The 15314-nt window shown below is 42.2% G+C and overlaps 1 protein-coding gene across 1 annotated transcript in view; it reads right to left on the minus strand.

The window, feature by feature from the left end:
* Nucleotides 1-15314, minus strand: part of ccdc40 (coiled-coil domain 40 molecular ruler complex subunit) — a 57404-nt gene that overhangs the window by 20448 nt on the left and 21642 nt on the right. Inside the window, exons 10-13 of the mRNA XM_085964106.1 lie at nucleotides 14884-15014; nucleotides 13662-13905; nucleotides 11555-11737; nucleotides 2200-2445 (exon numbers count right to left, since the gene is read on the minus strand). Of these exons, the coding sequence (XP_085820232.1) occupies nucleotides 2200-2445; nucleotides 11555-11737; nucleotides 13662-13905; nucleotides 14884-15014 (804 nt within the window). The remainder of the gene's footprint in view (nucleotides 1-2199; nucleotides 2446-11554; nucleotides 11738-13661; nucleotides 13906-14883; nucleotides 15015-15314) is intronic.

Raw genomic sequence — 15314 nt, forward strand, 5'->3', positions numbered from 1 at the left:
AGAACCAAGGGTCTAGCGAGAGTGAGGAACTGAAAGAAATTAGTATTAGTAAAAAAAAGTACTGGAAAAATTAATGGGACTGAAAGCCAATAAATCCCCTGGACCTGATGGCCTGCATCCTAGGGTTTTGAAAGAGGTGGCTATAGAGATAGTGGATGCATTGGTTGTCATCTTCCAAAATTCCATTGATTCTAGAATGGTTCCCGCGGATTGAAAGGTGGCAAATGTAACCCCACTATTTAAGAAAGGAGGGAGAGAGAAAACGGGGAAATACAGACCAATTAGCCTGACATCAGTAGTAGGGAAAATGCTAGAACCTATTATTAAGGATGTGGTAACAGGGCACTTAGAAAATAATAATAGGATTGGGCAGAGTCAACACGGATTTATGAAAGGGAAATCGTGTTTGACGAATCTGTTAAGAGTTTTTTGAGGTTGTAACTAGCAGAATAGATAAGGGGGAACCAGTGGATGTGGTGTATTCGATTTTCAGAAGGCATTCAATAAGGTGCCACACAAGAGGTTATTGAACAAAATTAGGGCTCATGGGATTGGGGATAATATACTAGTATGGTTTGAGAATTTGTTAACTGACAGAAAACAGAGAGTAGGAATAAACGGATCATTTTCGGGTTGGCAGGCTGTAACTAGTGGGGTACCGCAAGGATCAGTGCTTGGGCCTCAGCTATTTACAATCTAATGACTTGGATGAGGGGACCAAATGTAATATATCCAAGTTTGCTGATGATACAAAGCTGGTGGGAATGTAAGTTGTGAGGAGGATGCAAAGAGGCTTCAAGGGGATATAGACAGGCTAAGTGTGTGGGCAAGAACATGGCAAATGGAATATAATGTGGAGAAATGTGTGACGTAAGAAAACTACTAGGCACTTGGTCTAAGCGTTAAACAAAGCTTTAATCAACTGTTTTACAACATGGAGGTCTAGTTGTGTCCTTCACTAGTTCCTGTTAAGAATGTCCTGCGCAAGCTGGGCCCGTGCCCGAGTATTTATACTCTCCCTGGACAGCGCCACCCGTAGGCCGCTCAGTATTATTTCATAAGTCTTTCTTTCATGAATGACTGATTCATGTCAATGTGAAGTTATCCACTTTGGTAGGAAAAATAGAAAAGCAGAGTATTTTTTAAATGGTGAGAGATTGGGAAATGTTGGTATTCTTGTACACGAATCACTGAAAGTTAACATGCAGGTACAGCAAGCAATTAAGAAAGCAAATGGTATGTTGGCCTTTATTACAAGAGGATTTGAGTATAAGAGTAAAGATGTCTTATTGCAATTATACAGGGCCCTGGTGAGGCCAAACCTGGAGTACTGTGTACAGTTTTGGTCTCCTTACCTACTTGCCATAGAGGGAGTGCAACGAAGTTTCACCAGACTGATTCTTGGGATGGGGGGTTTGTCCTATGAGGAGAGATTGAGTAGACTAGGCCTATATTCTCTGAAGTTTAGAAGAATGAGAGGTGATCTCATTGAAACATACAAAATTCTTATCAGGTTTGACAGGGTACATGCAGGGAGGATGTTTCCCCTGGCTGGGGAGTCCAGAACCAGGGGTCACAGTCTCAGAATAAGGGGTCGGCCAATTAGGACTGAGATGAGGAGAAATTTCTTCACTCAGAAGGTTGTGAATCTTTGGAATTCTCTACCCCAGAGGGCAGTGGAGGCTCAGTCGTTGAGTATATTCAAGACAGAGAGCGATAGATTTTTGGATATTAAAGGAATCAAGGGATATGGGGATAGTGCAGGAAAGTGGAGTTGAGGTAGAAGATCAGCCATGATCTTATTGAATGGCGGAGTAGGCTTGAGGGGCCAAATGGCCTACTCCTGCTCCTATTTCTTATGTTAAGCCGGCGATCCGCTCCGCCAAGTTACTGCCCAGGCAGTAAAGTTGAAAATGATCTCCTCCAAAGTATATTCTCACTCACCATGTGCAACATAAGTAATCCACTAGTTACTATATAAATTTGGGTGAAAACTCACTAGCATCTCAAACGATTCAAATTTCCTTCCTTTCAGGTCAAATATTCTACATCAAAACAAGTATATTTTAAAAGTTATAATGTTCCATTTTCAAAGACTAAAAATATATAGATGTTTACTGGAAAATTCACGAATGAGTTACTATTTCATCTCTTAAAATTCACAGTGGTTAACAAATGACACTTGATTGTTGAACTTACTCCCATTTCTGCTATCAGCTGTGCAATCTTCTTGTTGAGAATGTTGAGCACTGACTGTTTGTTTTGAATGGCAAGCAGTCGTTTAGCAATCTCTTTCTCACTCAATGAGATAACTTTGTTTTTCTGATTCAATTCATTGTACTGTTCATTCAGAGTTTTCTGCAGCATGCTCAGTTCTGCTTTACTCTCATTTATGTCCAGATTTATTTGAGCATAGTCATTTTCTGTTTTGGCATAATCAATTTCCTACAAAGAAGATAAGAAATATTTTTAGCAGAAGTTCACTGATAGTAATAGTACAAGCAAAAATCTTTATATATATGCACCTATCTCTGACACCTAAGATTTTACTAACATTATTATTTTAATATATATTTTTTGTAACCATCAAGGCGAGGGATGACCACGTTCAGTAATTGAATATTTTCCCTTTGTACCAAGTGACAGTCCTTGTATAGGTGCACAATGTTTCAGAAAGAAAGCTGCCTTTGTACTGCTCCAATTAGATGCCTAACGCCATTTTTATACTTACCTGACAGTGTAAAGTTAGCATCTTGCATTAATGTTGTTGACACAGTTCTCATGGTGCTAGCAATGTTAACATTTGTAGGCCGTCCGTCATTTTGCAAATCTCAGAACATTTATACATGATGCTGAATGTCTTGAGTCATGTAGGTTGGTGGTTTTGGTGGTAATGTGATATTATATGTGATAGCATATGGATTACTTGGGTTTATAAATAGAGGAATAGAATATAAAAGCAAAGTGATCATGCTAGAACGTTATAAATCACTGGTTAGGCCTCAACTGGAGTATTGTGGACAATTCTGGGAACCACACTTCAGGAAAGATGTAAAGGCCTTAGAAAGGGCGCGCAGGAAGTTACCAAGGATGAGGGACTTCAGTTATGAGGAGAAGTTAAGAAGTGGAAGCTGATTCCATAAATCATTTTAAAAGGCAGTTGGCCAGGTACTTGAGGATGAGGAACTTCCAGGGTTAGGGACAAAAATCAGGGATGTGGGACTAAGCATGACTGCTCTTCTAAACAGCCAGCACTGGCACGACGGGCTGAATGGCCTCCTTCTGTGCCGTAAGTTTCTATGATTTTATGAACCTGAATATTGTATCAATAAAGGCAATTCAATTTTGTCAGTCAGCGTTCTTTGACAGAAATTGACCAATTAGTACTAAATTATGGCACTTCGTACCATAGTTTTACCTTCATTGGTACCTAAAATGAGTCTTCAGCTTAGTTACACTTAGAATTCATGAGAGCTATTGAGAGGAGTTTCATCCTGCATGGTCTTTTCAAATACAGTTAAGACCATACAGAATGTACAAGTAGCTTTTACTTGTATAGATCTGTTAATATTAGCCATACATCCTGCTTTGTGCATTGAGTGGTGCTGGAGTTTTGCTAAGTGGGAGAAAAATCATTTAAGTGTATTTTGTGAATTTTAGTGTGTTAAGAAGTCAATTATTTGAAGTAAGTTTAATTTTTTAAGGGTTTTTTAAACTCTTGGGCAGTTTAAACCGGAAGTAGAATCCGGGTATAAAAGGGGAGGGGCTAGTGCAGTGCACGGAGTGCTTTGTGCACTGAGTGGTGCTGGAGTTTTGCTAAGTGGGAGAGTTCGGGCAAGTGGGAGGTGAGGGTGTGTTTTTTGCTCTGTTTTGTTCCCCACTCCCAGGCTTAGACAGCACTGCGGAGGCGGAGCAGCGAGACGAGTCAACCAAACAGGCCCCACAGACAGTTTTCAAGGAGGAGGTTGGTGATCAGCTGGTTGGTTGGTTTTCTTCCTTCTCTTCTCTTTTATACCTTTAAGTTGGTAAGTCCTTTGAATAGTGGTGTGACATTATCATCTATATCCGGGCAAGGTCTTCATAACTAATAATAAGAAATTTAATTAATTATATAGAATGGAGCAGGTGATGTGTTACTGTTGCGAGATGTGGGAGCCGGTGGTCCCCATTGAGGCTCACGGTGATTACATCTGCGACAAGTGTTTGCTGCTAGAGGAACTCAAGTTCCATGTTATGGAGCTTGAGACCGAGCTTCAGACACTGCGACACATCAGGGAGGGGGAGAAGTTCCTGGACTCTATGTTTCAGGAGATGGTCACACCTATGAAGTTAATTACTGCAGATGTAGTCCGTGGTCAGGGACAGGATGGTGTGACTACGAGTGAGGAAGGTACAGGGATCCAGGATGTAGTGTTGAAGGAGACGCAGCCCTTGTTCTTGTCCAGCAGGATCGAGGTTCTTACTCCCTGTGAGGGCGGGAGCGGGGACTGCAGGGAGGATGAGCAACCTGGCCACAGCACCGTGGTACAGGGGGCCATTCAAGTGGAGGGAGTAAAAAGGAATGTTGTAGTGGTAGGGGATAGTATCATTAGGGGGATAGATAGGGTTCTCTGCAGTCAAGAGCGGGAGTCCCGAAGGCTGGGTTGCCTGCCCGGTGCCAGGGTTAAGGACATCTCTTCTGGGCTGGAAAGAAACTTGGAGTGGGAGGGGGAGGATCCAGTTGTCGTGGTCCATGTTGGTACAAACGACGTAGATAGGACAAGGAAGACGGTTCTGTTAAAGGAGTATGAGCAGCTAGGGGTCAAATTAAAAAACAGAACCTCAAGGGTAATAATCTCTGGGTTATTACCTGAGCCACGAGCGAATATGGCTAGGATAAATAAAATTAAAGAGTTAAATGTGTGGCTCAAAGACTGGTGTGGGAGAAATGGGTTTTGCTTCTTGGGACACTGGCACCAATACTGGGACAGGAGGGAGCTGTTCCATTGGGACGGACTCCACTTGGCCAGTGCTGGGACTAGAGTCCTGGCGAATCATATAACTAGGGCTGTAGAGAGGGCTTTAAACTAATTAGTGGGGGGGGAGGTTTCTAGAGAGCAAATAATAGAAATGACAACAGAGAAGGTCATAGACTTAGGTAGCAGTGGGGGAATTAAAAAACAGAGTGTGTCAGGAAGGGACAGAAGGTATGGAGTAAAAAGTAAAGTACTAAAAAGGGAAAAAACAGGAACTAAGTGTTACAAAACATATTTGAAAGTTCTTTATCTGAATGCACGTAGCATTCGTAACAAAATGAATGAGTTAACGGCACAAATAACGACATATGGGTATGATCTTGTGGTCATTACAGAAACATGGCTGCAGGGTGACCATGACTGGGAATTAAACATACCAGGTTATTTAACAATCAGGAAGGACAGGCAGGAAGGGAGAGGAGGTGGGGTGGCTATGTTAATAAAGGAAGGAATCACTATAATACAGAGAAATGATATTGGGTCAAAGGAGCAGGATAGTGAAACAGTTTGGGTGGAGATGAGGAATAATAAGGGGAAAAAAACACTAGTGGGCGTAGTCTATAGGCCTCCGAACAGTTGCAACTCTGTTGGACGGAGTATTAATCAGGAAATAGTTGAGGCTTGCAATAATGGAACAGCTATAATTATGGGGGATTTTAATTATCATATTAACTGGACAAATCAAATTGGGCAGAGCAGCCTTGAGGATGAGTTCATCGAGTGTATTAGGGATGGGTTTCTTGAGCAGTATGTAACTGAACTGACCAGGGGGCAAGCAACCTTAGATTTGGTCCTGTGTAATGAGACAGGATTAATTAAAAATGTCCTAGTAAAGGATCCCCTTGGAATGAGTGACCATAACATGGTTGAATTCCATATTCAATTAGAGGGTGAGAAGGTTGGATCTCAAACAAGCGTGCTGAGCTTGAATAAAGGAGACTATGAAGGTATGAGAGCGGAATTGATTAGAGTGGACTGGGAAAATAGATTAAAGGGTAAGACGGTACATGATCAGTGGTGTACATTTAAGGAGTTATTTTACAACTTCCAAAAAAAAAATATTCCACTGAGGAAAAAAGGGTGTAAAAGAAAAGATAGCCATCCGTGGCTAAGTAAAGTAATTAAGGATAGTATCCGACTAAAAACAAGGGCATATAAGGTAGCCAAATCTAGTGGGAGGATGGAAGATTGGGAAGTCTTTAAAAGACAGCAAAAAATAACTAAAAGATTGATTAAGAAAGGGAAGATAGATTATGAAAGTAAATTAGCAAAAAATATAAAAACAGACAGTAAAAGTTTCTATAGTTATATAAAAAGAAAAAGGGTGGCTAAAGTAAATGTTGGTCCCTTAGAGGATGAGACCGGGAAATTAATGGTGGGAAACATGGAGATGGCAAAAACACTGAACAATTATTTTGTATCAGTCTTTACAGTAGAGGACACTAAGAATATCCCAACACTGGACAAACAGGGGGCTCTAGCGGGGGAGGAACTAAATACGATTAAAATCACTAAGGAAGTGGTACTTGGTAAAATAATGGGACTCAAGGCGGATAAATCCCCTGGACCTGATGGCTTGCATCCTAGGGTCTTGAGGGAAGTAGCGGTAGGGATTGTGGATGCATTGGTAATAATTTTCCAAAACTCCCTGGACTCAGCAAAGGTCCTGGCAGATTGGAAAACTGCTAATGTAACACTCTTATTTAAAAAGGGTAGTAGGCAGAAGGCTGGAAACTATAGACCTGTTAGCCTAACATCTGTGGTTGGTAAAATGTTAGAGTCCATTATTAAGGAGACAGTAACGGGACATTTGGATAAACATAATTTAATAGGACAAACTCAGCATGGTTTCATAAAGGGGAAGTCATGTTTGACAAATTTGCTGGAGTTTTTTGAGGAAGTAACATACAGGGTGGATAAAGGGGAACCAGTGGACGTAGTGTATTTAGACTTCCAAAAGGCATTTGACAAGGTGCCACACAAAAGATTATTGCTCAAGATAAAAAATCACGGGATTGGGGGTAATATTCTGGCGTGGGTGGAGGATTGGCTCTCTAACAGAAAGCAGAGAGTTGGGATAAATGGTTCGTTCTCAGATTGGCAACCAGTAACTAGTGGTGTTCCGCAGGGGTCAGTGCTGGGTCCCCAACTCTTTGCAATCTATATTAACGATTTGGAGGAGGGGACCGAGTGTAATATATCAAAGTTTGCAGATGATACAAAGATGGGACGGAAAGTAGTGAGTGAGGAGGACATAAAAAACCTGCAAAGGGACATAGACAGGCTAAGTAAGTGGGCAGAGATTTGGCAGATGGAATACAATACTGGAAAGTGTGAGGTTATGCAGTTTGGCAGGAAAAATCGTAGAGCAAGTTATTGGCCTAGAAATTGAGTTTTGGCGCAGCCAGGGCTTTAGCGCCGGAAGTTAGTGCCGGAGCTAAGTCGCGCTGGTCGGGCCCAAAATTCACCAATTCTGCGCCCAAACGGCTGCCGGCGCTGCTGAGAGCTGTTTGCGCCTGAAAACTGGCGCTACGCGCTGAATATCGGCGCTATTCCGGCGCTGCGGCGCCCGCTGCGGTGCGGCAGTTTCGGGAAGTGCAGGCCTCCTCCTTCCCTTAAGGAGGAGCTGCCTGCACCCGGCCGCGGCCCGCGAAAATCTTTTTAAAAATGAGCCCGGCACCTCGGACAAGTGCCGGGCTTGCTTCTGTTCCGGGGGGGGCGGGGGGGGAAGTCCGGTGAGGGAGCTGCGGCCAGGCGGCCGGCGGGAAAGCGACCGGCCGCCGCGGTGCCTTTAATGCGCCGGCGCAAAGTCATGTAAGACTCTGTTGCCAGAGTCTTAGTTGCGGCTGCCACGGGCGAGGCGGCCGCAACTGAATTTCGGCGCTGGGGCCCGTCGGCATGGCAACCGGGACGCTGCGCACACCTATGACGTCATCGGTGCTGGCGCAGTGCTACCGGTCTACCGCGGCGGAAGGGCCCCAGGCAATTTCGGCGCCGGCGCCAATTGCAGCGCTAGGCCCTCTAGCGCCGCAAAATCGGCGCTAAGGGCACTGAATTTCTAGGCCAGTATCTTAATTGCAAGAAACTGGAAAGTACTGTAGTACAAAGGGATCTGGGGGTCCTGGTGCATGAAACTCAAAAAGTTAGTATACAGGTGCAGCAAGTGATCAAGAAGGCCAATGGAATGTTGGCTTTTATTGCTAGGGGGACGGAATATAAAAACAGGGAGGTATTGCTGCAGTTATACAAGGTATTGGTGAGACCGCACCTGGAATACTGCATACAGTTTTGGTGTCCATACTTAAGAAAAGACATACTTGCTCTCGAGTCAGTACAAAGAAGGTTCACTCGGTTAATCCCAGGGATGAGGGGGTGGTCATATGAGGAGAGGTTGAGTAGATTGGGACTCTACTCATTGGAGTTCAGAAGAATGAGAGGCGATCTTATTGAAACATATAAGATTGTGAAGGGGCTTGATCGGGTGGATGTTCCCAATGATGGGTGAAACTAGAACTAGGGGGCATTATCTTAAAATAAGGGGCTGCTCTTTCAAAACTGAGATGAGGAGAAACTTCTTCACTCAGAGGGTGGTAGGTTTGTGGAATTTGCTGCCCCAGAAAGCTGTGGAAGCTACATCATTAAATAAATTTAAAACAGAAATAGATAGTTTCCTAGAAGTAAAGGGAATTAAGGGTTACGGGGAGCGGGCAGGAAATCGGACATGAGTCTAGGTTCGGAATGGTCATGGCCCTGTGGGTAGTGGAGTGGGCCCAGGGGCCGTGTAGCCTGGTTCTGCTCCTACTGTGTTCTAATTCTGTGTTAGATTTCAGGAGATGGCTTTATTCCTGTTCCTGGCTGGGGTGGAGATCGCCTTTACAGAAGGTAAGTACTGTAGAAAATATAGGGACAGAGTGATCTCCTGGAAGAATTTCGATCGCCTAGATGGGTCGGAGAGGAATTTCCCAGATTTTTTTCTCCCAAATTGGCCGTTGGGTCTTTATCTGGTTTTTCGCCTCTCCCGGGAGATCACATGGGTTCGGGTGGATGCAGAGTGATAGAAGATTTGAGGTTAGGATCAGATCAGCCATGATCTTACTGAATGGTGGAGCAGGCTCGAGGGGCCGATTGGCCTACTCCTGCTCCTATTTCTTATGTTCTTATACCAGGTCCTGGAGGTTAAACCCTCTGTTCCACACATTTCCCGAAAACAATATTTTTTTTTCATTTTTGCATTATTATCCATTTAAAGAAACCAAAAATTTAATGAAAATACTGCAGAGTACTTTCTGAAATAATCGACTCAGTTATTATAAACTAATCACTGGAAAACAATTTTTCCTTTGGTTTCATCTGAAGCCCATTACCGTCCAAAGTGGATTGGGCAGTGGCTGATATAAACTACCTTGTTGGTTTCCACTAGTGTTTAACTATATGCAAAGACCAGTAAGAAATGTAAAACAAGCTGGATGGCTAGGGGGTTGGCCTCACATGTATGAGTGAAGCTTGAGTATAGAAACTGTACATGCATTGTAAGTTCAGACTTTTTCGTAGCTTAATGATTACTCTGTTCCAAAGGGTTTAACAATGAGAATTAACGTGAGAAAAATTGAGTACCCCAAGCTGGAGAAAGGAGCCTCATTATGTAGATGACCCCAGAAATATAAGCAACTATTTAAAATTATAATTTACTTCACAATATACAATGTGCACTATTGTGGGGAAGGGAAGTGGGAGAATAATGGTGTCCATACACTTTCAAGCTTTCTTTTCAAAGAGCATGCAAGCCAAAATAAAATAGGAAGGACAGAATGACCGTATGGACGCCCACCATAACAAGTGAGCGATACCAACAGACTAATTTAAACAAGGACCTTTTGATGTAACTGTCTGCCTTTTCTTGAATGTTTAATTTTTTTAAAGACCGGGTATCATGTGTAACATAACATAATATCCAGGGGAAAATATCAATTTTTCAAGTTTTGTTGTGGGGATGAGGAAAGTAAGAATATTAAATCTCTACTCTTAATGGACAGCTTGGATGTCTCTAAAATAATTTCCTTTTTGAGAATAATTTCCATGGACAGTTGCTCACCACTCATTTACACACATTTGGACTCAAAATCAAAGTTCTTTTTAAAGCTGATTTTGTTTTTTAAATCTCAAAAGCATTAAAAATATACACACAGTTATATTTTTGATAATGTAAAGGTACAGTGATAAAACATATATAATTACTGTACATAGAGCTAAACTTAAGTACATTTTTATAGACTGGATTAGGTTAATTTAGAGGGACAGGGAAGAAGATACAAAATTTACATCAGATAAGCGTTACAGCTTTGTATGTTGTCATACCATATATGTTCACCCCACACTAAAATGAACAGGAGCTTTACAGTCATTAAAGTACTTCTTAAGTGTAGTCACTGTTGTAATGTAGGGAAACGTGGCAGCCAATTGTGCACAGCAAGGTCCCACAAACAGCAATGAGATACATGATCAGATAATCTGTTCTTAGTGACGTTGCTTGAGGAATAAATACTGGCCATGACACGGGGAGAACTCCCCTTCGAATAGTGCCATGGAATCTTTTATGTCCACCTGAAAGAGCAGATGGAGCCTCGGTTTATCGTCTCATTTGAAAGACGGCACCTGCGACAGTGCAGTACTGAAGTGTCAGCATGGATTATGTGCTCAAGTTGGTCGAGTGGGACTTGAACTCATAACCTTCTGACTCAGAGGTGAGAGTGCCACCACTGAGTCAAGGCTGATACATGTCCATAAACAGGGAGATAGCTTTCAAATTCTTTTGGAGCTACAGTGAAAAGAAAAAAAATATTGAATCATATTTATCCACAGTACAGGAAACTTTGGTTTATCCAGAGGTTGTATGTCCGGAAACCTCGATCTAACAGCAGAAATCAGCAGCCGTTTTGGTTAGGTTTTTTTTCTTCTCCTAGCATTTTTTTTTTAACAGTCAGGCTCTGGAAAGCGTCTCTGTAGCTTAGCAACAGCTTCAAAGACGCTTCCAAGGTACGGGCCAAGTGTTTACAAGCTGTTGCTAAGCAACAGTGTTTGTTGTCAGATATGGAGATGAAAACCGCCGTATCCTTCAACATTAGCGCTGGTCTATCCGGAAGTTTTGATAGATCGGCAGCAGCTCGGTCCCGTCGGTGCCGGATATCGCAAAGTTTCCTGTATTAGATTAAGGAAGTTAATAGATTTCCAGTGGCCAAGATGTGTTTTACAGCTATCTACTAGCTTTTGCAGACTCCAGTCCATTGATAATTCAGAAATCAGCTTCAAAGGCAGTATGGAGCTTCATTAAAAAAGTAATTTCATAAGCAGCAGATATGACCTAATTTTTAAACATCTATGATGTTGCAATTTGAACTTCATATATGTACATCTGCAACGCTTACCATAAGGAAATATTTTGTGAGTTTTACTTGTATATTTTTGGAACCATACTGGGAAAAATGTTAGGTGGGCAGCATTATAAATATTGATGAGTATTTGATGTGCATGTCTTTCCATACCAGCTGTCGTTTTCGTATTCGAAGCTTGTCACACAAGTGTTTCAAGTAACTTGTTGCCTGACTCATGGTCAATTTACTCTCTAATTTTGCCATAATCCCGTCTTCCAGTTCCACCTTTTTTTCATATTCCTTCCCTATTTGCAGTTGCAGCAATTTGATCTCACTTTGGCGCATGTTCTGGTCCTAGGTATGAAATAAGAGTGGGTCATAAATTCGTTATATTGAAAAATCAAAAGAACAATCATAGTTGGCTAAAAGAATGTTTTATATTTAGTCCTTCCATACAGAGTTAGCTATTGTTAACTTTTTTGGGGAGAGGATATGTTCCTTTGTAGTTTTGAGGTTGTGCTGTCTCTTTCCTGAGCCACTCAGCAATGCTGACCAAGAAGCCAGGTGGGCAACTAGCTACCATGAGGGCAACCTGATGCATGGCCTCCAATAATGCTGCTTTTAAGCGAGCTGCTTTGACATGAGGAAGGGGAGCTAATGGTAACATGTCTCTGATTGTCCTTGCCTCTTTCTCCAGGAGCACCTGGCTTTTGCTGGGCACTTCTCCACAGCAGCACAGTTGATATGAGGTACTCAACAGGTTAACTCCAACCCACATCCTACCAGTGCAAAGGTGCAATGCAATGAGCTCAAATGCACTACTCAGCTGGGGGGGAATAACATTTCTAAATTAGCACTGAGTTTGAAGTTTTATTCTTCATTTTTATTTGAAAATTCATTCATCAATTAATTTGCAAGAGTTGTAGCTTTACACACATGTACCGTGTCCGTGAGATAAATTATTTCAGAAATAATTTTTTAAAAATCTATTCAAAGCATTTATGATAAGTAGATTTATCATCCCATTCAAAAAAAAGCATTTGCTACCAAGTAATAACTCCTTATGATTGGAATGATAATTACTTGGGCTGACATTTTATTTTGTTTCCTCCATTTTGCTGCTATTTTCTGTTCCTCTATAACTTTCTTGGGCTAAATGAGTGAACAGGTGACAATACTGGGTAACTGCCATAGAAGGTGGGTTGTTAAGCACGCTGGTTGATGCCTTCTACCTCTGTGGGTAAATTTCACATACATTTGGCAGCTCCTCCTAACTCCCTGGCTGAGGTGAGAAACTAAGGATGGAATTTCAACCCCCCAGGATGGGCGGGGGTGATACGGGTGTTAAATTCTTTAAAAATGGAAACCTGACCCCAACCCGCCGCGAGCGCGTCTACATCCGGTTTAACCAGGGCGGGTTGTTGGGGGGGTGAGGGGGGGCGGGCAAGTAACCTACTCTCGAGAGACGGGTCAGTCATTTTAATATGTTAATGAGGAAACCCGTCAGCTAAATGGAGGCGAGAACTGCCGGGAAGTGCTTTTCCAGCAGCACTCGTGAGCCAGGTCGAGCAAGAGTGCTTCCCCCCAGCCCCCCAAGCTAACCTGCCGCAATTTACCCCGCGAGCCGATGTTGACCCCCCTTGCAATCCGATGCTAACCGCCCCCCACGATATTCCCCGCGCCCCCCCACCCCGCGATCTCCCTCCCGTGATCTCTTCCCCCCCCCCCCCGCACCCACGCTCCCTCCTCTCCAGTCCCCGGCTGCAGCCTTCTACCGCAGGCCTTCCCACCCGACAGCTCACTAGCCTCTCAATCTGGCCAGCTGCCGGGCAGGAAATGGAAAAGAAATTCAAAGTGGTCCTGCCATTAAATTCGGCAGGACCTCCGCGTTCCCCGTATTTCTGGGTTTCTTGGCTGCTAAAAGTCACCCCCGTTCCCTCCCGCTAAATATCGGGATCTAAATGTGTGGATAATCACTCACATGAACCTTTATTTTAATGCTGTGCATCATTAGCAGGCTAACCGGGTGACTAGAATTTTATTAGATAAGAATATTAGACATTAAACAGCTAAGAAATGTAGCTGCAGTTATGGCATAATATTCTGGTCCTTGAATACCCAACTGGTACATTTAGAAACTGACAGCGCAGGAACCAAAATCCAGCTAGTATTAAGATATTTCAAATCCAACAAATACACAGGGGTAACTAGATAGTGGTTTCTATTTGGTCAGGTTAATTTGGTCTGTTAATAGTATTCATGATGTCAATGCTCTTACTAATACAGCTTTGTTGAGCAAACGTTCTGTCTCTTGTTGTGTCCGAGTGTAGGTGCTATACTCATGCTTTAATCCTTCTTGCTTTGCCAGGTTCTGAGTAATAATTTTCTGAGTCATGTTAACGTCATTCATCAATCTGTTGAGAGTAACTGTTAGAAACTCATTCTTCTCCTCTTGTTTCATGATAAAATTTTTATAGGCCTGCATTTCAGTCTTCAATGTATCCACCTGGTGCTTTGACTGTCTGGATGAAGGAAGCAGAACCATTAGAAACTATCATAAACTGGAAGAATAGGGAATTGCCAGCTATTACAGTGTAGAACCAGGGATTTTAGGAAAAATTAGAGGAGGAATACTGGCAATTGCACCAAGTTTTCAAAGATAGGAAACTGAAATTAGCTTAAATATCAATAATAGATGCATTGCCCATCTATAGTACTAGTTATGAGATGAGGTACAGGAGGTTGCAAGATGTATATAAAACAGAAGCATATGATGATATGTTAGAGAAGTTAAGATACATGATAGAAACAAGTAAAGATAGGCAAATTCTCATCTTTTGAAGAGGATACAGAAGTCACCTATTGTACATGGGTGCACCAATACTTTTTTGCTAAGCAAACACTAAATAGGTGACATGAACCAAGCAGAGGAATTTCTATGTACTGTACTCATTAGTATAGATCTCCCACCTCTTTACTACCCCATTTACACTGGTGGTTGGAGGCTGAAACAGATGTGCAATCAGCCAAAATGTGCAGTCCATTTGACAATGTAAAATCACATGGATTATACGTGCCAAATCAGCGCTGATAAGTTGGCGTCCTTATCCGTTAATGTCAAGCATATATACAGATAAATGCAAGTGTAAACTCTGACAGACAAGTCAGATTGAAGGTGAACATTTCTTGGAAGGAAGTACTTCTTCTATAGAGATTCCTGTTTTGGGTCTGAAACTTAGAAAAAAGCCACTCAGCTGATGTCAATTGTGGGTCCGTCAGCAAACAGCTCTATTCGCATTTATAACAAATGGTATCCTTTTCAGGTAGCTAGCAGTCAAGAGCTATAAAAATCTTTGAAATGCAATACTGGCTGAGGAGCAGAGCCAAACATGAACAATAACAAAAAATATTACTTGAATATTTCTGACCAATTAATAACATTTTCTGACCATAGTTATTCCTCTGAACTGATATCACTTTATTTAGATTCTGAACCGTACCTGACAGCTTCCTGCATTGCAGCATAGGCCTCATCACGCCGTTGCATCCCAATTAGGCTACTATTCCACTGCTCTATTAGTTGCCTCTTCTCAAAGCCAATTGCCACAATCTCTGTGGTAGCCTGAGAAATAATTTGAGGGATTTAATAAAAGGAAAAGAAAGCTGCAATTCATTATGAAAGAACTAAAACAATACATCTATTTTGGATGAGATTTTGAAAGTGCTTCCCAGCATTAAAATTTACCTGGCAGTCAGAAGTGATTGACAGGACCTCTGAAGTTGCATACAAGTTCGCACATGCTATTAAGGCTGAGTGAGAAAAGCATGGAAGCACCAGCATAACTCGAGTCTGCTGGCTCTGCATTGTGTTCTACGGGTACTGGTATAAGGCCTGTAACTGCAGTATGACTGCTGGAAAACGGTAAATTAT

The sequence above is a fragment of the Somniosus microcephalus genome, chromosome 21 (genome assembly GCF_052327205.1).
Source record: "Somniosus microcephalus isolate GS21.2 chromosome 21, FLI_Smic_1.0, whole genome shotgun sequence".
Classification (NCBI taxonomy): Eukaryota; Metazoa; Chordata; class Chondrichthyes; order Squaliformes; family Somniosidae; genus Somniosus; species Somniosus microcephalus.